At 35.5% G+C, this 25,538-nt stretch overlaps 1 protein-coding gene across 3 annotated transcripts in view; it reads right to left on the reverse strand.

The window, feature by feature from the left end:
• The window catches only part of LOC142345764 (uncharacterized), a 170,167-nt gene that overhangs the window by 75,181 nt on the left and 69,448 nt on the right, over positions 1–25,538 (reverse strand). For 2 of the 3 annotated variants that reach the window (XM_075398080.1, XM_075398082.1), the window contains exons 9-13: positions 21,827–21,995; positions 20,006–20,035; positions 18,114–18,286; positions 12,816–13,066; positions 8,957–9,044 (exon numbers count right to left, since the gene is read on the reverse strand). In XM_075398080.1, coding sequence (XP_075254195.1) covers positions 8,957–9,044; positions 12,816–13,066; positions 18,114–18,286; positions 20,006–20,035; positions 21,827–21,995 — 711 coding nt within the window. The remainder of the gene's footprint in view (positions 1–8,956; positions 9,045–12,815; positions 13,067–18,113; positions 18,287–20,005; positions 20,036–21,826; positions 21,996–25,538) is intronic. The other variant, XM_075398081.1, reaches the window with a different exon arrangement.

The raw sequence follows: 25,538 nt of genomic DNA on the forward strand, positions 1-25,538 counted from the left end.
AGTCGGGTGGGGGGGTAACAGGGCGGTGGGGGGGGTCAGCAGTGGGGGGGGGGGTCTTCAACCTCTAAGAACCGCTGTTCACGCCATAAGTATAAGACTCCAAAACTGTTTGAGCTGAAACAGAGCTAAAAGGCTCTAAGAGCACTTAATGCCTGCTGGGCGCTACCTGTTTATCCCGTTTTTGAGGACGAAAAGTCAAAAGCGTCAGACGAAAAATTGGTCAAGCGAAAAATCGCATAAAAAAAAGACCGACAGGACTAATATAATTGCTACAAACCTCGTTTGAGAGCAATTAAAAAGCGTTCAGCTGAAACACTGAGTAAGGTGAATCAAACGTGAAATTCGAGATTTATATAATACAAATTAAAAACATAGCAGAAGTTCTCAGCTACAATCTAACATATTCAGTTATTTAATGACATGGCAGTTAAAATTTTTACAGTAATATCAAAATAAGACATCAAAAAGCCCCTGAACCTGTTTACGCACAATTAATCAACGAAAACAAAAAATAATTCGAAAATTAGATTTTGAGATCCTACCTTTTCAAAAATTGCAATCAAAAACATATGCAGAAAATTTGGACACCTCGCACCCTTAGAAATCGTACAAAAACAACCCTGATGGAGTCAATGACTAAGTAAAAATACAAATTGCAAAACAGAAACTTTTTGAAAGTCGCAGGCATCATAGTAAGCAAACCACACAAACACAAGCCAATATCCTTAACATACAAGAAAAATTTTAAATTCATAACATATATCTTAGGAGTTCTAACGGCTGAAAAATGCACAGAGAACTGCAAATGAAGGCAAGGCTCACAAATTCACTTCAACATTTCCAAAAAAAACGAAAAATCAGTTAGCATTAGCTAACTGACATGAATAAATTGACTTAAAATAACACCACAAGAGAAGATAAAAAAACTGCATATTTTTAAGTTTAGGCAATACCTCCACAAGAAAACCTACAAATAATACAAGTATTAAAAATGAGTTATCTTGGACCTTCTTTGAAAGACAAGAGGTAGAATAATCAAAATGATTGCAATGAGCGAAAAAAGATATGTATTAGGTTCAGTTATGCCTGACTAACAACCAATGAAACCTTAATGGGACTAAGTCATAATACAACGCAAAATCCAGCCAATTTCCTTAAAAACAAAAAATTGATTATCATTTTTCGAGACAAGTTGTGTTTAAGTTAATGAAAACATTGGCTATCAACTAGAACAATTAGTTCGATCAACAAAATTCTCACTGTCAGTCGATGAAGCCTGTAATCAGAAATAAAAAAAAATAAAACCGCAACTACTGCTAACAAAACTTTTTAAAAAATCGCTAATATTTTCTGGAAAAGAAAAGGAGTACAAGTCAGAGATAACATTAGATATGAACTGACAAGATTAAATTTGGCATTGATAGCAGCTACTCATTGATGATATCAAGAGATAAGACAACAAATAAAACAACAAGAACTCGCGAAACTCCAAAATTTGATATTTCTTTGAAAAGAATTAGCGCCAGTCATAGAGAGCATTAGTTCCTTGCCGAAACAAAAACAAATACAACACATAAGCCCAATTATCAACCGACAAGACTGCCCTCAATGAGCTTGAATGATGAGACAACAGAACTACAACAATACTCGCAAAACGCGAAAGTCGAAAAAAATTGGTTAACAAATATTTTAATATTGTTAAAGTCATGCAAACCACTGGCTATGAACTCGCACCATTATTAGAAACAATTATAACTCATTAGCACCCCGTGAAACCTTTCATTGATGACTTTAAGCAAAGAGACAACAAAAATATCAAAGTATTGGCCGAAATAGAAACAAAGCCAACAGATTGCCGGAAAATAGCCGCGATAGACGCCTGTGGCCTTCCATGAATTGAAACAACTAAAGAAACAAGATAGATAGATTGAAAAAAGTCCTTTAGTAGTCCATTAGATTTTTGGGTTAGATACGTACAGTCAATTTTATGACACAAACGGTCTATAAGGAAAAAACCCTAAAAAAGCTTTCTCAAAATTGATATTCAAAATCAAAAACTCAAGACTAATACTCAAAATTTAGGGCATAAACGTTTGGCACCACTTAGATGCACACTATTAATCTTTTACTAGTAAACGTTCATAAAATTAAAGTTCCAAAAGTGAGTTCAGAAATCATTTTTTTTGAGTGAGGTAAGTCACGCAATTGAGCTAAAAGCAGAAATGACGTCACGATAAGACAAAACAAAAATCTGTTAGACGAAGTACAAAAAAATAGGAACGCAATAATAGCCGCCTGGAATTGCTGACGTGGCTATTAAAAAATCACTAATAATTTATGACAAAAATATAAAGTCATAAAAGTATTAGCTGCTTGCTGAAGAGCTCCAGTAATTGTTAAAAAAACAAATGCACTAGATTTTCAACATACTGATAGCACTCAAGAAGAGAAACGATGGAAACCGAAGTCAAATTGACGCATATACAAAATTCATTCACAAAACCCGAAAATTGTCTAAGTACCAATTTCTCACTCCACTTTAACGGTAGTTTGAAAAAACTACACCTCGCATTTTCGCTCCTTTTAATGTAACTTCTCTTTGACTTGAATCAGCCAAACAATCTGTAAACAAGTCTTAAAAAACAAACCAATAAACGTCGGAAGAATTACCCTCGAGCGACTGGACTGGCGAGGCAAAAAACTAAAATGAGTGAATAGGTTAGCGAAACTTATGTTGCGAAAGCTTCCGACAAGGGTGGGATTCGAACCCTCGACTTCTTGGTTGAGAGTTAGCGACATTATCTACCCTGCTATGCGCTATAAACCGCTGCTCTCACGATTTCATTTAAGCAACAGACTTAAATTATTAATGCGCGCAACTTATAAAGAATCAAAAACTAAGGCGTGAAAAGTCAATCAAGAAATGAAATGGAATGAATGTTCTAGATGAAACCGGCCAAGCAAAAATTTGCGTAAAAAAGCCACACGTTCACAATAAATGCTTCAAATTTTGTTTGAGACCAATTAAACAGCGCATCAATACAATCAAAATCTAAATAATAGAAGTTGAAAGACTGACGGCTATTAAACATCTCCGATAAACGTCGAAGGAATTGTTTTCAGACGGCAGGCGGCAGCTCGATTGCTTTGCAGCCTGATCTCAGAGCAGTTGTGAACGATAGAGCAGTTTAGATCACGCAAGACTGAAAAAGTCAAGGATGTAAAGTAAAAGTCACCCAAAACATATAACGGGTCAAGGCATGTTCATTCCCAAAAAAGAACAAATAATTAATTGTAATTCAATTGCCGTTTTTGTTTTACTTCAAGTCCTCATTGACTAGACGGCAATGCTTAGAGTAACCTCGCGTAACTTTACTGTTCGATTTAGAAGTCATTTAGAGGAAGAGTGATCTCATTTCAGATCAAAAACAAAATTCATCTTAGAGCAATAAAATTGAATGCACTTAGAGACGGCACGCACATGACAGCAGTTGAAGAATGAACATGTGAACAAAATTGCTCATCAGATTTATGGAGCGGAAAAAAATATCGGCAAAAATTGAGCGTGCAATGACAAGAGATAGCCGGAAGAATTTCGGAGATGACTAAGCGGCGGCACGTCGCAAAAACGCTGTTTTCGTTTGTCACATTGTAGATGATAAAAAACCCTAACCCTCTGATTTATTGCGCAAAAAGATATTTTAATTGGAAGAAAAAAGTTAAGACCATTAACACCACAAAAAAACGTTAAACAAAATCAAAAAAAATCAGCAATGATATCAGGGCAGTAGCAAGAACTGCAAAATAAAAATAGGAACAAAAAGTAAATTTAATTATTACTTTACAGGCAAAAAGCTAACATGCAAATTTCAGCAATGTATTACAGCAATTAGAAAAAAAGAAAACTACGCGATTAGATCTTAAAAAAGGACTGTATCACTAACAAACCGCACAAAAATCAAGATGTCAAGAGTAAAAATAGCCGGCAGATTGCCAGAAAAAAAGCCACCAATGACTCCCATAAACCGGATTTTTTTTCGTACAGAAAATTTTAAAAGGCAGAATAAATTGATGTCAATTCGTAGTTGGACAAACTCCTGTTTCCTAAAGAGGATACAAGGATTCTAGTCAAAGTACCAAAAAACGTTAGAGATGTTAACCAAAACTTATACAAACAAAGTACAAGTAGCGGGCAACTAAAATTGGGCTTTATGGGTTTATGTCATATATCGGTAGTGACTCTGTGCAGTTAAGAATGCTCTGCTGAGCAAATGCTATTTACAGGCTCTTTGAGAAAGACGCAACAAGATTAAAACTAGCCTAGAGAAGTCAAAAATAAATGAGGCAAATGTTGCACAAGCTGTGAACAAAGGTAAAGTGAAACAAATTCATATTCAACCAAGCAAAAAATAGGCCCGCTATAATAGCCGGCTATCAAATCGGTCAGACAATGAAACCAGGATAGCTATCCTGTTAAATTCTTGGCAGAAATTGGCAATGAAGAAAGATTGGGGAAAAGTACTGCTGTAAAAAATTTGACAGGTAAATAAACATCTTGAGAAGTGGCCAAAATTTCTATGCAATTCAGATAAAACATCCCGTAGAGGACCAAAGCCGACGTAAAAATAACCGAAAAAAACGCCAGTGATTGTAACTGGAAGATAACAACCGACTAACTTCGAGTGAATTGCTCTCAAACAATCCGCGAAAGGTTGGATTCGGTAGTATCCAGCTAGGGCCAAGATGCTAGGATTGGGGGGTTGGGTTGAAAGGGCTGGACGAGATGGGGGTGGAGGAGGGACTAGACGATGGAGTATTGGGAGGTGGGGATGAGGAGCAGCACCTGAAAACCGAACAATCTGAGAACAAGTCGTAAAAACGGAAACCCATAAACTTCGGACGAATAATTGCTCTCGAACGAATGGACTGACGAGGCAAAAAACTAAAATGAATGAACAGGTTAGCAAAACTTATGTTGCGAAAGCTTCCGACAAGAGAGGGATTCGAACCCTCGACTTCTTGGTTGAGAGTGACCGATATTATCCATTCCACTACAAGCGCTATAACATCAGCTCTCACTATTTCATTTAAGCAGCACACTTAAAACATGAATGCGCCCAACTCAAAAGAATCAAAGAGTAAAGCGTGAAAAAGTCCCTAAAGAAGTGGAATGAAATGAATGTTTTAGATGAAACCTGCCAAGCAAAACAATTGCATAAAAAAAACACACGCCCACAATGAATGCTTCAAATTTCCTTTGAGACCAATTAAGCCTAAATGGGACTAAAAAGTTCAATAGTGGGCTTCAACTAACCACATTAGAGTTTAACATATACCACTATTAAGATTTAAAGTAAAAAATGGCACCAGTTTCGGCGCACTTTTCATTTGACTTTTAGTATTAAATTGCCGCCAATTGAATTCAGCTGCTTGAATTGTGATTGAGAGAGAATTTTAGATCACGCGAAATGCAAAAGTCAAGGGCGTAAAAGTCACTCGAAAAGTCAAAATTGTCAAGCGAAAATTTTGCATAAAAGAAAGACACACGTTTACAATAATTGCTATGAACTTCGTTCAAGAGCATTTAAAAATGAAAACTGTGCGATTAGATCTTAAAAGGGTTGTATAGCCAACAAACCGCACAAAAATCAGGATGTGAAGAGTAAACAAATATACCCGGCAAAATATATTGCCGGAAAAAGCCACCATTGATTCCCATAACTCGGAATTTTTTTCTACAAATTTTTTTAAAATAAATAATGTCATTTTGTATTTACACAAACTACTGTTTCCTAATAAGAGGGAACAATGATACTAGTCTAAGTACCCGAAAAACATTAGAGCTGTTAACCAAAACTTATATAAACAGAGTTCAAATAGCGGGCAACTAAAATTATTGAGCTTTATCGGTTTATGCCATATATCGGCAGTGACTCTGTTCAGTTAAGAATGCTCTGCTGAGCAAATGCTGTTTAAAGACTCTTTGAGAAAGATCAGACTAGCCTAGAGTGGAACCAGCCTTGAGAAGTCAAAGATTGCTGCACAAGCTGAACAAAGGAAAAGTGATACAAATTCACATTCAACGAAGCAAAAATAGGCCCGCTGTAATAGCCGTCTGTCAAAACCGGCCGGACAATGAAACAAAAGAAACTGCATAAGACCAACTTTACCCCACATAAACACAAACATTATTCGAGAGCAATAAATAAAAAATAGGGTATAGGGTTGGTGACGACTACTGGCGGATGGAGCGCGTGCAGCTGCGGCGATAGAGGTCCAACGTGTGTGGTTACGGTTGGACAGAGGTGGAAAGGTGGGTGACGATGGAGTAAGGCCGTGGACGAGGGGAAGTCGGGTCGGCGTGGTTCCAGTGGGAGGAGGAGAGGGAGTCAAATTCTAAGAACTGCCCTTCATACCATAATATTATATCTCAGCGTTACTTGTTAATCTCATTTTTCGTACGAAAAAACGATTAAGTCAGCAGTACAAAAAACAGGACTTATATCGTAAAAAAACAAAAAAAACTATTTGAGAACGTACAAAAAAACAACTTTGTTTGAGAACCGTTACAAATAATAGGTGCCGAATTTCATTTAGAGTTTACAGTCTCGTCGTTAACTAATTCAAAAGATTGCAAAATTTATGTTTTGCGCTTGTTAGAGCACTAGGATTACTTATACCTAAAAATACGTAAAAATAATAGCTTGCATAAGACCTCTATGTACAGGGGCCAATGTCAAATGAAGACAAAAAAAATTGAGAAATACTCAATTTGGGGCTCATAACTTCGAAGTCACCTTTTCACTTTGAATTGAGGCCTTCCCAGCAACTTCAGGGCAGTTAGCACTTAAAACATACCCGGCAGATTGCCGGAAAATAGCCACCGTTGATTCCAATAAGCATGATTGGGATTGAAATAACAGAAGATATTGAAAAAAAAAAGATTTTTGTACAAAAACATTTTTCTAAGTCCGATTTATTTTGATGGCATTTCGTAGTTGAACATACTTCTATTTCTTAGAGAGAGGCTACAGGGGCTACTATCAATAACAATAAGCATTAGAGATGGTAAATAAGACTTATAGGAACGACGTTCAAATAGCGGGCATCTAAAATTGGGCTTTATGGGTTTATCCCGTTTCTATTTCTTGACATCCATTTTTGTACTAACTCTGTTCATTTTGAATTGCTTTGCTGAGCAACTGATGTTCAAAATCACTTTTAGCAGAATGAGAGAAGAGAGAAACTAGCCTAGAGAAGTCAAAAAGATTTCACGCAAAATGTTGAAAAGGCGGCAAAATGAGGTAAAGCAAAACATTTTTTTATTCGACGAAGTAAAAAAAAAAATAGGAGCGCTATAATAGCCGGCTGAGAAGATGAGGGCGGCTATTAATTAACATGGAAAATTAAGAAATTTCTATTTATTTTCCACATAGAAAGCACATTTCAAATTAAAAAACATAGCTGGCAGATTGCCAGAAAATAGGCGCGTAAATAAAATATAGCTTCGTAGATCTGCAGTCTCAAAAACAGTAAAAAAGACAGACCAAAAATATTCGTCTTTTCATTGAAGAATGATAAGTTATATTTTGATTAAAAAACTGTATAAGTTTTTGCTGCCTCTATTAACTGCTATCAAATAACCTTTATTTAGAGTGACACACACACTCACACATTTGACCGTATCTCTTTGAATTAAAGTAAATAAAAATCAATTTTCAAAGTAAAGAAGTCATTATTGAGAGTGAGGTAGCTCAAGTGTGACAAAAAATTAATCACGCGAGTGAACACAAAAACTCGCTCCACTATGAGCGAAAACCAACGCCACGCAGGCACTGCAGTTGAAATTGCATGAACGAATGAACAAAAAGCAGATCTGAAGTGGTTGTGACGTCATATGGTCGTAACAAAAATCTTGACCACGCAATAAAAAAACATAACAGGACAAGTCCTGACGTACAATTCAAATACTTTTCATTGACTAAACAGAAAACTAGACCTAGAACGGACTATAAATGGATTGGGAAAACCATTTAGAAAAAAATCCGATCCAAAAAATCGAAAAAACTGTAAAAATCAAAGTGAAATTGCCGCATGTGAACAAAAAACCACTAGCGAGAAAACGAATTTTTGTTCAAACACCGTTTTCTCACTCTACTTTAAATTTAGAGCGAAAAAAATTCACGCCGCAAAACCACTCGCTTTTTCGCTCCACTTCCTGTTTCGGCGTGACCAAAATCACTACTCCAATTTGACTTCAAAAATCATGAAAATGTGTGAACAGATCTTAAAAAAAAAAGCGCCCCAATACAATTCAAATTCTTTGAATTGTAAAAAAATTTGCTATAATAGCCGGCTGAGAAGATGAGGGCGGCTATTAAAAATTACTAAAAGCAGCCTAAGGACTATAATGAAACTGAATGCCTACTGAGTTTTACCTGTTTATCCTATTTTGAAAGAAGTCATCGAAAAAAATGTGTGGTTATATCTTGCTTCTTTGGATTGTAAGAAAGGAGAGTACCTAAACAAAAGTCTTTGAGAGGCTGACGGTGGCCATTAATCAAGCTGAAAGGAAACATAACCGAATAACGTCAGAAGAATTGCTTTCGAACGACTGGGAGCTCAAATCTGATACAGCCTGTTTCCGTCGGGAGAGCGACTAAATTAAGTTAAAAAACCTACACCAATTTTGGTGCACTTTTCATTTTACTTTTTGTAAGGAACTGCGGCCACATTAGTTCAACTGCTGACACTTAGATTTTTAGATCACGCAAAACGAAAGTCAGGGCAGCCGGGCTATAATTGCCAAAAAACTTTGCTTGAGAATAAAAATGATAGGAGCAAAATAAAAGCCTCTTTAAATTGCCGAGGGAGTTATTAAAAACATAGGTCCCTTTTTGCAATAATTGCTCGTTTTCTATACGGTTGCTACTCTGTTTGTTAACAATTGACTTACTTCGGTTGACTCGTGAAGAATGGTTTGATCTCAGGTTTGCTCGGCTGTAGCAACATCAGTGAGTCAATTGAGTTCTCGTCGCCAGCTCCTAAAAACACAGTCACTGCTCACTGGCAAAATGGGCAGCTTGCCATTAAGATATCTCATCGGCATTTACTAGAATCGAGGGCTGGAGCGAGAGGAGCGGGTGCGGGTTGGGTGGAGCCGAACAATTACAAACTGAACCAGAAACCATTGACGAACTCAAAAATTCAATCATTAGCTATTGAAAAAAACTAAAAACGTCCAATTCAGTCTTATTGGAAAGCCAAGGGAACTTGGCTTTAATACAACTACGTGAAAAGAAAACAAGGAAATAAAAAATAGAAAATGCAGGCACATTTTTGAAAACATGTAATATTAAAGTAAAATAAAACCAAAGCCTGCGGTATACTTGTACAACTGAAGAGTCAAAAACGCCTCATTATTACACGAAAAGACGTGTCACTGAGGATACTAAGTGCTAAGACAGCAAAGAGAACACAAAAACAACATATACGGGCAAAACTCAAATATTCGCAATATTTTTTTGCAAGCCGGTAGTGGCAAAATCAGTAAATCCAAACATTTAAACAGAAACAGTAAATGAAACTTATCTATGCTTCATTTAAAGAAACCGATAAAACTTGCCATCAATGATACTAAGTAACGAGACATCAAATAGGACAACTGATATGGGCAAATACAAAAGATCACTTAAAATTTTTGTTCACAAATACAAAAGATCACTTAAAACTTAAAAAGGGTGTGTAAAAAATCACATTGAGAAAAAAAGAAAAAAAACACATGTATAAATAATGGTACCGTGCTTGGAAAATATCATTGGAAACAAGTCACATTGCCGCACATGAGAACAACTCAAAATCAAAAATTTGTTCAATTATTAATTCTCCAGATTTCACGCTTTTAAAGTACTCGTTATTTCAGTCCCGTTACTACTCCAGCGTGATTGAAATCACAAACCCACTTGTGACTTCTTAGTGAAATCAGAATATTGTGAGAAAATCTTTAAATTATAGGACGAGTCCTGCAAAAACTGAAGACGTCACTATCAACCTCCGTAAAAGTACAGATTCTGATGATTAAAACATATATAAAGACATCTACGAAAATGAAAAAAAAATTTTAAGGAAATAAGGTTATCAGAGTTATCAGATCTAACAACGTCCACGTAAAAGAACATGTAAAAGATTAGAGGTTATACAGAAAACACAAACTTTTCAGAAAACCACCGACACACAGTGAATAAAGCAAATACCATTTTGCAAAACCGGTTTTTACTAAAGTCTTCAACTAAATGGCATAAAAATTATTGGAACAAAAATCTGAGACATGGAATTGTCAACATCAATAGCGCTACAATTAAGGAACAATGTAAAAAAGTAACAGAAAATGCTGGCAAAAATCAACAGTTGAAAATTTTCCACTGTAGCGTTTAGGAGGCTGATGGCGGCTTTTAAAAGCAGATTTTGTCAAGGGCACTAACACAATTAGTACTAAACTGAAACCCATAACAGATCCAATTATGCTTAATTAGAAATTAAATGAGACCTGTCATTAATAAAACTAACGAAAAACCATCAGTTTCAAAAGAAGCAGAATCTAAAAAATAACTCGTATTCTAAAAAATCACAATTTGTGTCAAAGTTGTTAAAACCGTTTAATTTGAACACCAAACTAACTCCATTTAACACTAAAACAATACCGAGCCAAAGAGACCTGTTATTAATGAGACTAACTGAAGGAAAAATAAGAACTAATAAAACAGGCTAAATCCAGAAAAACAATATAAACTTTTGAAAAAACTCCTGTCAAAGTCGTGAAAGTGTTACTAATGAATAAGTAACTAAAAATCAAATATGACTCATTAAAGATCCCACAGTCTATCAATTAGTGTCAATAAACCGCAGAAAAACAAAAACAAGAAAAAACAAGTTTCAAAGTCTCTAACAAGAGGTCAATGAGACCTATCATTAATGGCGTTAATAGCTGAACAACAAAACCAGACAATCTAAACAGAGTCGGCAAACTGTCAAAAATAGCCGCCGTTGACTCGCTTGATGCACATCAGGATTTAAACAGAAAAAAAAGATGATAGAATATTTTTTTTTGTGTGAAAAAATTCTAATTTGGCCTTTCATTATCTTATGCTCTAAAAACCGGCTTTATCGATTGATCGCAATGCCTTTGATTTGGCTCTTTTGAAATTGCTCGTATTAACTAAATTGCGTAACTCAGTGCGTGAAAAAAAATTAAAATCCATTCGTTGAAACAGTGAGTGACGTAAGCCACGAGTAAAGCGTGAAAATCGTGACTTGAGTAAAACGAAAAAGTGATCAAAAGGTAAAGTGAACTTGAAAAAATGAAAGCGCCCAAAAAAGCCGTTAGGACGCGGACGAAGGGTAAAATAATATCAATGGTATTTCATGAAAACAAATAGACAACCTCTTAAAAAGCTTAAGTTGCCTTTTGAGGCAAGTTATCCTAAAAGCCTGCACATCAGATGAAATAATGCTTCTTAGAGTTGCACCACAAGGAAGAGTACTTGGCCCGCTTTTATTTAATCTAAAAATTAATGATATGCCAACACGAGTTGACAAAGAAACTTAACTTATACAATATGGTGACGATACTGTTGTTTTAACTTTTAGTACATCCATTGACAAGCAAGGCCAAGTTAGAACAAAATGCAAACAAACTAATTCAATATTTTCATGAACATCAACTCACAGTAAACACCTCAAAACCTGAATTGAAGATATTTGTTTCGCAAGAACAAAAGGAGACTTTAATGAACAGATCAATAAAAATTCATATTTTAGACAAAAATTTGAATCTGTTCAAGATATTGAACGCAGTCGGAATCTACTCCCCGTTAAACTACTTTTGCGAACAATTATTTTTGCTTTTACACCACCAACTGGATGTCCATTAGTCACTTGGAGTCTTCATGAGTGTAACAGGATACAAAAAATGTTCTGGAACCTGAAATTTGTTTCCAGCAAAATGCGGAATTTATTTGAGAGATTTGCAATACTAGATTGGAATGAAATTTAAATCAAACAAGACAAAAAAGTCCCCAAGCTGCTTAGAATTTTCTTCTGCTCAGTTGAAACCTTGTTTGTGGAAGGTTACTTGTTCAACATGGCGTGAATTTCAATTTAGAAAAATGAACTAGATTTATTGTTGTTGGGTTGACGTAAAAAAAAAAAACGTAAAAACTTAATGCGTTTTTTTATTTAATATTCCACGAAAATGCAATTCACTTAGATTTTCTGTTGCAATGTTAAAGTAATTAGTACTTTGTAAATATTTACATTGCCGGACTAACATCAGTTGGATACTCCTCGACATGGTTCGGAATTCAGTGTTCTTTTCTTGAACAAGCTGTGAACTAAGGTAAAGCGAAAAATTTTTTATTCGAAGAAAAAAAATTAGGAGCGCAATCATAGCCGGCTGAGAAGCTGAGTGCCGCTATTAATAGAGCAAAACTCATCAAAATATACACTTTGCCAATACTCTTCTTCGAGTCGTAAATAAAGACAGGAATCCAAAAAAATTCAAATAATCAGAACTTTTAAAATACCGCGCACCTATTCAATCTATATCTTTTCAATTGTAAAAGGGAGAGAGTCTAGATAATAGCCTTTGAGGCTGGCCGCGGCAGTTAAGAAATGTGAAAACTCATTGCGTGCCTTTTAACTTATCCGTGGCAGGGTTCAAAATCATATTTTATAAATTCCTTATGAGTATTCTATATGCTTTTCAATTAGAGTTCAGAAATAACAGACTTAAACTACTTAAATTTATCATTACTGACCAAAGTTGCTCTCAGGATCTGAATTGCTGTCGTATTCATCGAGATCGTCAAACTCGTCCTGCATGAGCATCATGTCATCGTCCAAATCAACCACTCCGTCATCCACTACTCCCATCATTATATCATCCTCTTCCTCTATCTCACCTGTGGACATGAAGTAATTATCGGCTGCTGCAGCTGCAGTGGCCACACTTACTTCTTCCTCCTCCCCATCCCCGCCCTCTTGTTGCTGCTTCACTTTCTTCAGAACCCTGCAAAAATCTTTGCTTATTAAACATCGACATTTTACTTAAACAATTTTGTTGGAAAATCATAGATATGATTGCTCCAAAATCATATCCTAAAAAACTGCAGAATACTGAATGAAGAAACATGATCAACCACTCGCAATTTGCCCATTTCAAGAGCTATTAGCCAATTGAAATAGAAAAAAGTCGAATACGGCATGAAATACGAGATGAAAACCAACAAAGCAAAACACAAGATCCTATTTTCTTGCTTTCATACTTATTATTTAAGTGCCATTCTGAAATCAATTTATCCTTTCTTCATATGTCTCAAGCACAATTGGGGTGTAAATAGTTTGAAAAAGATGAGCATTCATCAGTAATTCAATCTTAGTCTCTCTGGATTTAAGGCCTACCGGAATTACATTTACAAAATTTTTACTGAACGTCAAAAGTTAGTTATCAAACCTAAACTTAGTTTTAGGAAATTTTCAATTTATGAGCATTATTACTTCAACTTATCAAAAACAATTATTAAAGTGTTCTTGCCTACTTGTGAAATTCAAACAATACGTACAAGGTAACCCATCAAATACTCCAATGTAAAGTGGACGAACTTCGTCGTAACTTTACTGACGAATTCCATTAAAAAGAAACACAGTGGAGTACGCCAGATGTCTAAATTGTAAAAGTAAAAGCTAACAACATGAAAGAAAAGTGATGGGAGTTCAAAAACATATTTGAAAGACTGCTGAACCAAATTGAAGTCCAACTGGGATCAGAAAGGCGAAAAAAGTCAACTGTATCTAATGCGGGGCGTAAAGCACGCTTTTAGAGCCTATTTTAGACCACTGCTAAGTTCTAAAGTTAAACAAGGAGGCTTGGCAATGTGCGTTCGTTTGCACATGATGTTCCGACCCGTTCAACCACATTTTTGACTTAATTGCTTATGAAGAAAAAATAACATCACATTTTCTTCGAAAAAGCTCATGTAATATTGTTAAAAAATGTAAAGCCTCAAAGCACCAAAAGAGTTAAATTACACCACATCGGAAGGCCACTGAGATCTGCCATTAATAGGCTGCGAGACCAGACAAACAGCAAAATCAAATATATAAACGACAAGCATTATTTACGACCAAAATTCGATATCTATTTTTAAAAATAACACTTAATAAACTACACTAATTAACTTGTACCTCATTAGCAAAGATACGGGACCTGTCTTCAATTCTAGGTAACAAGTAGAAGAAAATAAAAGGGTCAAGTTATCACACAAGCTTGTAATTTGAAAATAACTTAAGTCATTAACACGATTAGCTAACTACTGAATACAGATGGGTTCATTTATACCTAAATAGGTAGCGACTAAGACGTTTCACTATTCAGAATATACTACACGACTACAAAATGAACTCAAAAAAACTTATGTTGCAAAAAGAATTATGTTGCGAGATAACGTTGTCCAATCCATTAAAATAATAATCTATTTACTCAAAAAATAGATGCCTTCATTTGCGCTTCTTTTTTACACTAATAATGTGATATGTGACCCCTCATTGATTAGGATAGGTAACAAGTGGACAAAAAAGAACAAAGGGGCAAATAAAATTATATTTTTGAACAGTTATTTCTAAGTCATCAAAACCATTAGTTAATAGCTGAACTCGTTAAATAAATCATTTATTCTCCTACAAAAAGCAGTGGGACTTGTAATTATCCAAAATTTGCTCTGAGACTACAAAAAGAAAAACCTAATATACATTTGTGAGAAAACAGTGTCTAAGGCGTTAAAAAATTAAGCTATTCGCTAAAAATTGTTTAAATGTTCAATTGCAGCTTCCTGCTACACAAATAATGTCATAGGTGATGTGTCATTAATTAGGCTAGGAACAAGAACAAAAAATGCAAACAAAATGGAAAACATGCAAAATTTTTTTAAAACAATTAATTTTAAAGTACTGATAAACATTGCCTAATCAATGTAAGTCTCATGTTTATCTCCATTAAAAAAACAATTTCCATTGAGAACTGTCATTATCCAGAGTATGTTGTTACGCACTAACTTTAAGAGTTACTATCTCGGTGTTTTGAAAGCTAGTATGCGGCAAATTTTGCAGATATAATTTCAATACAATTAGCTAGTAGTATGATTTTATTGAGCGGTTCAGATGCGTGATATATCCGCTAGTTACCTTTTAATTTAATAACTTTACACTGCTATATTCAAGTTCTGTCACTGTCTATTATATTTTATAATTTGGACAAAGTTTTCCCGTTCAATATTTAATTTATCCAACTTTAAATAGAACTTTTCTAAGTAAGAACAAGAAGTTTTAAAATTATTATCAAGAAGTTTCACTTTCGACTGATAATCAGACTGGCTCTCCGGTGTTCTAAAGATAGCAGATTCCGCATAGTTGTACCTAAAGTTGTATTGGTCCCTCGCAAATATTTACTGATGTTCAGTTTGGGCGATTTCCGGGGTTTGTACGTCTCTTATTTTAGTACACAAACAATTTCCGTATTAGCACCTACTTTATCAGCATAATTACATAACTTCTCATGATTTATTTACCAATTATATTAATTAATCTTCACCGAACTCGATACGTAAATATTGAGGCTCTTGGGTACGTAATATGTTTATCAAGGATTCATCAATCTGCGGTTATTTTTAAAAAAACGAACAAACTAGAGGTTGCAGGATTACATGGAAATACGGGCCAGATTTGGCCTTGAAAATATCAGAATGTGAATCAATTCATAGCACTTTGCGAAAATTTAAGGAAATCATCACGTAAATTTGAAGCAAGAAATAGGTGCGTGAAATGTCATAAGTCTACAAAGACACGATAAACACAGAAAATCAAAAACAAAATTAAATTATACAAAACAGTTAAAAATATCATCGATTAACTAAAAAAAATTAGATACGTTCAATTTCGCATGCTTTCAACTGCAATAATAAGGCTTCTGACCCTCCATTAAAGATACTGGATAAAAGTGGACAAAAAAGCAAAGACTGCAAAGTTAATGCATAAGAATAAATTCCTTGAAAACAACTAATTGTTTGTCTTCACCGGAAGCGATAGTCGTCATCCAAAATATGCCCATGAAGAAAAACTTAAATTTTGCAAGAAAACAGTGTCGATACAGTTAAAGTAATAATCTTTTCAATAAAAACATTCTAAAATGATCAATTACAGCTGCATTCAATCAATAATGTGATTTGTGAACTGTAATTTAAGACTGAAATTATCAAACAGAAAAGAAGAGTAAAGATATAAAATACGTATGTTTTCGGAGAAATTCATTTCAAAGCCATGAAAACAAACCATTAGCTGTCAACTGAGAAATTAAAATATTTTAATTCATGCGTTCAGAGGAAGCTATTAAGACTTGTCATTATGCGGAAAATGTTACACGTCTACCAAAACAACGGCAAATATATACAAAAATCCAAAACTCAAATAAACTCCGCGAGAAAATTTCGGGGCCGTTAAAGCCATAATCTTATCACTAAAATTAATAGATATTTGCAATTAAGCTTTCTTTCAACACCAATAATCTGATATAAGACCTCTCATTAGGTCCAAAATTGGAAAAGCACGGAAAAAGGACCTCAAAACATTTCAAAGGTCCACAAATTAACAAAATTTGTTTTAAAAGCCAAAAGGCTTTACAAAAAACAAACTGCAATTATGATAAAAATTTTTTTCAATAGAAAACATATGACCGGTTTTTGCTGAGACTAAACTACACGTTGGTTGATAAAAATAAGATTTAACAGTGGAAAAGCTCAAAAGTTTACTTTTAAATTTTGGAAAACCGCAAAATTTTGTCTCCAGAACACTCTCAAAGGAGGCTTGCGGAAAAAGTTTTTTTTGGAGTTGCCACAGTGTCAAAGCTTGAGAGAGCATTTTTTTAAAATGAATTTAGTATTGCTGAACTGTCTGATTGAAGTCTTAAGCTAAAACATTGGCTTAGTAGAAAGTAAGCTAAAGATGCATATCTGGTTCATTTTTGATGAAAAAAAAGGTTGAATTTAAAAAACAAAACTAAGCCAATGTTTTAGCTTAAGACTTCAATCAGACAGTTCAGCAATACTTTTATATCTTTAAAACTAAAACCAAATGTTTTTAAAATTTAACAAATTTCAAGCAAAAAATGACAACAATTTCTAGCAAAAATACAGAAAATCTTAACAAAAACAGTCAATCATGTAAGGATATCAGTCAAATGTTCACAAAATTTCCAACATCGATAACTCCGTATAAAAAATTTCATAAACCTTTTTAATTCTGTATTCCACGCTGGACGGTCTTTCTAATGATAACACTCGCAACCCTCTACAATGAATATACCGATCGGGAAAATTCACCGAACAAAAAAAGACTAACGTCGGGCAAATTGCCCTCAAACGACCGGCGAGCAGTTGGCTTCGTCAGCAGTTAGCCAGGGGGTGCACCGGGCGGCTGATGGGGACAACAGTGGGTGAGGGGGCGCTTCAACCTCTAAGAACCGCCCTATACACCATAAGTAAGTCGCCAAAACAGTTTCTGAGAATCGCATGCTTGGAGACTACTGGGAAACTTAAGGCTCTAAGAACACTTAATGCCCGCTGGGTGCTACCTGTTTATCCCGTCTTTGAGGAAGAAAAGTCAAATGAGTCAGACGAACAATCGGTCAAGCGAAAAATTGCATAAAAAAGACCAACAGGGCTAATATAATTGCTACAAACTTTGCGAACAATTAAAAACCCACGAAAGTGGATCGGACCAAGAAGTCTCGATTTCACGACTTGTCTCGTTGATTTCTGTTTCAGCTATAAATAGCCTTTACGGTCCTTTAAATTTTCAAACAGCTTCAAAATAGAGTGAAATGTAGCAGCCGCCGAGAAACTGCTAGCCGTTACGTCAATCTCTTTTCGTAACAGTCTTCCCCTCTTTCCCATCAGATTCCCCCTCAAAAACTTATGCAGTAACAGGACTCTAAATTCAAGCCGCTATGTGGGCCATACAATGAGGATATGTACAGCGTTTTATTTAAAGTATTAACAATTTTCAACCTGATGAACTTCTTCTTGAGATTATTGGTTCTCTGTTGCAACTGCTGCCTGTGATGTTGTCTCCTCTGGTGGTGATCACTTTGCCCTCCTCCTACCGACGAGCTCTCGTGATGTCTGCTGCTTTTCTCACTTCCTCCACCTCCCTTCTTCCTCCGTCCAGACGGGGCCATATCCTAAACAATTCATACATTTACAAAATTCTATCAGAGCTATTAGGTTATGTGAACGCAACGGCAAAAAATGCAATTGATTAACAAATGTGAGCATCAAAAACACAAAAGACGTGACAGTTCAATCATGTTTATCACCCTTCATCCAAACATACATTAACTCTGAAGTCCTTCAATTGAACACATCTTTTGCAGCTCCAACAAAATTCAACAGAAAAAACGAGACAAAAAATTATACCAAAAAAATTATATATTTACCTGCGATAGCAAAATGAAGGCATCAGGACGGTTAAAATTCCGATTTTAATCAAGGCTATGGGTACCGTAATTAACGTTTATGGTCATTCAATATTACACAAAATATATGAGCAATATTTATCGATTCCACAGAGAAACCAGCACCCGATTCTCGCGTGCGCTAGATTGACAAAAATAAGAAATTATAGGCAATTCATTTCCTACGAGTTGATTGACAGGACAACGAAAACGGATTGGTGAATGTAACTAGTGGTATTATCTCCAATTGGAGCACAGACACCATCAGAAATAGATTTATAGAAATTATCGTCAAAGCATTCAGCAATGAAATTAGACTCTAAATGACAGGAGGAACTATTAACTTAAGTTACAGAGGTCTGTTAACAAACTTGAGCAAATAGCTAAGACCTCAGTTATCAAAATTTTGGGAAGACGGAAAGCCTGAAGATTGCCGCTATATAGCCAGAAAATATCTGAGACTATCTTAATTTTTAATGTGGGTTGTTTCGTTTATTTTTTTAAAAACTAAAACGTTAAAGGTTTAGCAGATTTTAAGTACAGCAAAAACTAACAAAAAACTTCACGTCCTGTACAAAGAGCAATTCCTATTTCTATCCTGTCATCCAAAGCGCTGTTAATTTGGGCATCTGATGGAGGTTTAACTGTTAAAACTTTATTCAACCATGATTTCACCAAATTAAGATTCTCTGAATTTTAAAAAGCCTCTTATTAGGCAAAGCTGAACAGCAATCAATCAGTACAAAGTTTTTTGTGAAAAATATAATTGGCAATGACACAGCTATATAAGGAACATCATCAACTGAGTTAGCGAATAAAGCCTCATTGGTTAATTGAAGCGTTAGCAGAGGTCAAAATCCGATGCACAAGCATACGAATTTGATTATGAAAACGCTGAAGTATGCAACCACCACAACCATTCACAGGAACCCAGATGAAAGACCTCCCTAAAACATGTGACGATTTGTGTCAATGGTGGTCGTTCAAGGTACATGCAATGTACTTGATACAATCATGAGTTTACTTGCAGTGAATGAAGAAGAGATTCAGTCATATTGATAGAAATGTAGAGATATCTATAGTTCGTACTCGAATTAACTAGCTCAGGAAGAATATTAACTACCAATTAGGCAAAAATATAGCATTGTAGGTTACTCTTCGCCTCATTTTGATTTTTAAACGTTCATTATTGCTGTAAAAGCTTTCAGGCCACTATTGAGAAGTTATATCGCAAAGGAAGTAGCATTATCGCATTAATAACATATAATGGTCATAGTGATAAAATGTTGGGGAGGGGATAAAATGTTAAGGTGAGAAAAAATATCAAATTATCTGATTGTTTGTGAGGCGATCCGTTTGCAGTGATAAGGCAAGGCATGGAATGCTGCAGTCCACGATATTTTGATTGAATTGAGTTGAGATGCGAGTATATACAAATATACTAACCAGCATTTCCAGGAAACTGTGTCCACGCGACTGTAAACACATCAACATAAACAGCCCACCATAAACAAAATATCGCTAAAAATAAAGTATTGAAAACAGCCGACATTAAATGGCGACATAATCAATATTACTTTGTTAATGATACTTGCCAGAGCAGCCGAATTTATAATACAAAATTAACAAGGCAAAAAAATATCGCACTCTAATTTTAATTTCGCCTGGTTAGTCTGAGTTCAACATAAACTAAATGAATGAAATAAATGAAATGCATAAAGTACGTTCTTATGAAGCGTACTTGAATCATTGTAAGTTCAGAAACCTTCCTCAAGTGATGGTATGGAAATCTGACACTGAAACAAACTAACAGAGTGCTTTTTAATTGTGAGAAAAATTCGTCAATAAACTGAAGACGCAAACAGAAGTCAAGCTGGTGATATTGATTATGCAGATGGAAATAGGCTCCAATCAATTTGGATCCTAGCTTTTAAGACAGAATTTGAGCAAATTGCAAAAGGCAGCTAAATTCAGAAGAAGCAGCTCTCAATCAGTTAAGAATCAGGAATCGTCGACGACAAACCAAATTAGCGCAAAGATGCTAATAAGTTTTCACCAAACGGAGATGGCGAAATTGCTCAGACGATTTTGATTAGAAGATAATGTTGCAATTAAAGTTTCTTGACATTTAATTCCTCAGAGTTCAAATAAATTTATAGTTGATGATCGTGATTACTCGAATGGAATAATAAATCTGGTTATCAGCCATATAAATTATGGCTACGGATGAGGTCGCAATATTTTGCCCAAATTTAGCCACAGGGGTATTTTTATGCGACCTTCATTCAACCGCACATTGAAAACCCAATGACACAAAAGCATATCGCATTCGGGTAATTAAACCTCATAATTCAATTCCGTCCAACAATAAAACAATAAAACCCTAGTCAGCAATAAAAAATACCTCATTAATCCGAAAAGATACCAAGACAAAAGCCAATTCAGTTTAAATCGTTCCACCTTGAATTCAACAGAGAGATACAGTATAACAAATCAATTTAAAACACCAATCTTTGTCTATATAACTAGATTCTAAAGTGAGACAGAGATTTAATGTACTTAGATTTCTATTTTTAGCTTTTCTCTTCAAATTACTTATATATCAATCCTCCAAGACTTCAGTTGCTGGAGGCGCTTAAAACTGATAACTGTGCAGCTCCAAACACAAAAAGAAGATGCAAAATGCACAAAAATAGTTCAATAAGAGGAAACAAAATGCGCAAGAACCATTTGTTTGTTCACCGAATGAGGGAGTAAGAATGACCGTAGCAGTAAAAGAAAGAAATGAAAAGACTGTTGACGAGTTACACCCACGGAGAAGACAAAACCTATCCGACAATATTCCGACGAATTGCTCTCAGACGAGAGTCGCGGGGTCTGTCGTATGAAAATAGGCTCATATTATAGCATGCTCGAATAAATGGTTCAATTACTTTTCTATGAGTAAGTTTGAACCATTGAGGAAGCTCAAACGAGTTCTGAGACTGAAAACTTCCAAAAGATTTTTCGAACGATTTATGGTAAGAATAAAATGGTTCGTTTTCTGAACGTGCCGCAAAACTGGAATAAAACCACGGAGTCCAAGCTCCCATTTTAATTCCTTCAGGCGCCGTGTGCCTCCTGATTGACATTATCGGACCAGATATAGATGCAAAAAGCCATAACAGTGAATAACTTTTTCCAAGCAACCAATGTTTGTCAGAAAAAGGAGAACGGTATGTCCGTTTTATAAGTCATTTATGTGACAACTATAGTTTCATTACTAACCCTAGGTTGGTAATCGTCCTCTGCCTCACTGAGGGAAGTGGCAGCCTCTGAATAGTCATACTCATCAGACAGATTCCCTGCTGCCACTCCACTGCCACCTCCTCCTCCAGCAGGCACTCCCACATTTCCCACTCCACCCGGAACAGGCACTGAGGTACCACGGGTGCGCCTGAAAACGATACATTATACAAATTAACAGCCAAAATTGAGCGTGACCAATACACAGTCTCAGTGAATTACCACACGCCAGCTTTCAATATATGAGGCTAAGTCGACGTGTTGAACTTTCGAGAGGGCGATAACAAGGGGCAATGCTTTAATCAACTTTTGTTGCAATTCCAACAGTTGCTTCGACCTCAATTTCGCAACATAACCGACTAAACATCGGACGAATTTCTCTCGAACGACTAGTGGGAGCTCTTATCAATTGCAGCCGGCTTCAGTCGGGGGGGGGGGGAGTTCAATAGTGGGCTTCAAATAACCACATTAGAGGTTAACATATACCACTATTAAGATTTAAAGTGAAAAATAGCACCAGTTTCGGCGCACTTTTCATTTGACTTTTGGTATTAAAAAGTTGGGGCGGTGGGGGGGGGGGGGGTTGGGTAGGTAGGCGTTGGGGGGGGGGGTAGGTAGGTGTTGGGGGGGGGGGGTAGGTAGGTGTTTGTAGGGGGGGGGGGGGGTTGTGCGGTGTAGTTTAGATAATTAGGGGTGACTTATATAGGAAAAAATCTCAATATGACCTCTTCACCTTGAACATTACCAGCAGTTCCTAATTACTATACATTACAAACGAAGCTACTGTTAAAGTCCAATGCTCGAAAACAGAAGTCAACAATCAAAAACAGAGGTAAATGCTCGAACAGAAAGAAGTCAAAATTCAAGTCATGAACAAACTTGCTTTCTGCTAAAAAAAGCCTGTAGAATCTCAATACTCCTCTTCGAGTCGCAAAAAGACACACACGTTTACAATAAATGCTATGAACTTCGTTCAAGAGCAATTAATCAACAATAAAGTTAGGCTCGATCCCTAATTTTGAAAGTTGATCAAGCAAGAAGTCATTATTTTATACTTTTTCAAGCGTCCCACTTTTTTCAAGATTTCACGTTTCATATCACACAACACTTTGAACTTAATCAGTTTTTGGCTAACTTTTCACACTTGTCTCGAAGAGTTCAACCTTGCAAAATGGTATAAAATGGGCAATCAACTGAGCAAACTTCTTGGAAAAAATTCTTGGAAAACTTAAGGCATGTTTCTTGGAAAAATTAAGCCCAATTTTTCTCTTCAGACAAAGCATACAATTTTCAAGGATAATTAAAGCGGATAATTGAAAACAGGAAACAATCACAAAATATAACTTCGGCAAAGAGGACTCTTAAAGGTCTATTATTGAGTCAATATAAAATATTTTTTATAAATTGCTCATTTTTCTAAAAACCATGAAGAGTGACAATGAGAGTGACACAAATGAGCCGGCTGATGACCTCTGCAATCTACTCACTTCTACAATAATATCATGGAATTCAGAAAAAAATATTATTTGGGTTGAACGATTATTCAATTGTTGGATTGATTCGCTGCACGAGAATTGCAATGTTACCATAAATTTTAATTGAATTCTCTTTGAGCTTTGAACAGCAAAATTGGGGTATAAATAAATTAGAGTATAATTCTGGGAAGCCTTCGGCAATTCGAGCTCAGCCCCGGCCGCAAACGCCCTCGGTTTTGAGCTCTAATTACCTTAGGCTTCCCAGAACTATACTCTAACTTATACATAATTAAGACACTGTGTTGCAGATAAGAACTCGATGTGTCACCACTCTTTAGACAGAGACAGTGGCGACAAGAAGTTGCCGAAAATTGTACCCTTTTCTCAAACGTACTGTTCATCCACTAATTTGGGATTTTTTTTCTGTATTATCCAGGCGTTAGCAAATGATTCTACAGAAATTTTATCGCAACTGTTGTTAATCGCAATAATCGACTTCGTCAAATTTTAGATTTGAAGCGCAAATAGATTATAAAAATAAATGACGCAATCCAACCACATTATTACCTTAGACCAATGGGACAGAGCTTAGACTTGTCTAAAACAAAATTACAACAAGATTGATTAAAAAAAACCAAACATAACCAACTAACGTCGGAAGAATTGCTCTCCAACGACTAGTGAGAGCTCTAGTTCTAATCAATTACGGCCTGCATCAGTCCGGGGGAGGGTAGCCTGATTGGCACTAAGAAATTAACTAAGGGGCTTCAAATAAACTCATTAGCGTTATTGTATACCACTACAGTAAGATTTAAATAGAAAAAAATAACACTAGTTTCGGCGCACTTATCATTTGACTTTTGGTACAAAATTGCCGCCAATTGATTTCAGCTGCATGTGGATGAGACAGAACTTAAGATGACGCAAAACGAAGAGAGTCGAGGGCCCAAAAGTAAAAACAAACGGTCAAGCAAAAACTTTGCATAAAAAGACACAAACGTTTACAAAAATTGCTTCTCTTCGAGAGCAATTACATAGCTTATCATTAAGTCTCCTCCCGTCATAAAATTAGGCGCGCAAAAACAACCTGTTGATGAAATGATGAGCAAACGGATATTAATAAACTGATTGACGTTGTATTAATTGCTCTTAATAAAAATCCAGCGGTCAAATTTGCTTTATATTTTTTTTAGCAGTATTGAGTTAAATTCAGATTTCTTTGGCTATGGAGCATAAGCTTCAGAATTGGAGGCTATATATAAAATCTACTATAATCGGGTATATTTCGATAAGCTAGTAAACAGTTTTGATTTATCAAGCGCAGTTGAGTTCAGCTGCTAAGATTTGTGAATAAGACCTATAGCACGTCGCATATAAAACTAGTCTTTATTGGTTTATTCCATGTTTTTGGTTTCGTTCTTCAATCCCAAATCTGTTCATTTTAGGCTTTTTCTGAGCAACTGCTCCTTGAAGTACTTTAGGCAGAATGAGCAGAGAATAAAACAAGCATAGAGAAATCAAAAACATCACAAAAAATGTTGAGCAAGCTCTTAACAAAAAGGAAGCCAATTAGATTTTTGACGAAAATACATAGTAGCAGAAAGTACTGAAATACAGTCCAAATCACCAGATGAAAACTTTAATACTTCTAGACCTGGCCAACCGACTGACCCAACATTAAAAGACAAACACAAACGGCTTCAAAAATTGAGAGAAACAAAGATAATAGCATTTAAAACGTATATACTTTTGCGATCCACATGTTGAATACCATTTAGGTTTTTGATCAAGAATTCCAGAACAAAAGAACAAAAAACTTGACATCTAAGAGAAAAATCGCTTGAAATATAAAAATCAAGTAGAAGCAGGCAAAACAAACAAACATTTTAAAAACTAGAAATTAGTAAAAAGAATACTGACCTAAAACTATTCGCAAGGTATCAACAAAACTGCAATAAAATCAAGTTACGATTGCAGCATAAAGCTCAATAAAAGTAGATCAATAAAATTACACAAAAAATTAAAACACAAAAGAGACAAACACAGCAAAGATCATCTACAAATTTGCACAAATTTAATAACATAGCTGGCAAATTGCCAGAAAATAGCCGCAATAGCTTCATAAATCTGTAGTCTCAAAAAGACGGTAAACAAAGGCAGACCAAAAAAGAAGCTTATTCTTTTCATTAAGGGCTGAGATGTTAAATTTGATTAAGAAT

This window comes from Convolutriloba macropyga, chromosome 9 (assembly GCF_964194025.1).
Source record: "Convolutriloba macropyga chromosome 9, txConMacr16.3, whole genome shotgun sequence".
NCBI lineage: Eukaryota > Metazoa > Xenacoelomorpha > Acoela > Convolutidae > Convolutriloba > Convolutriloba macropyga.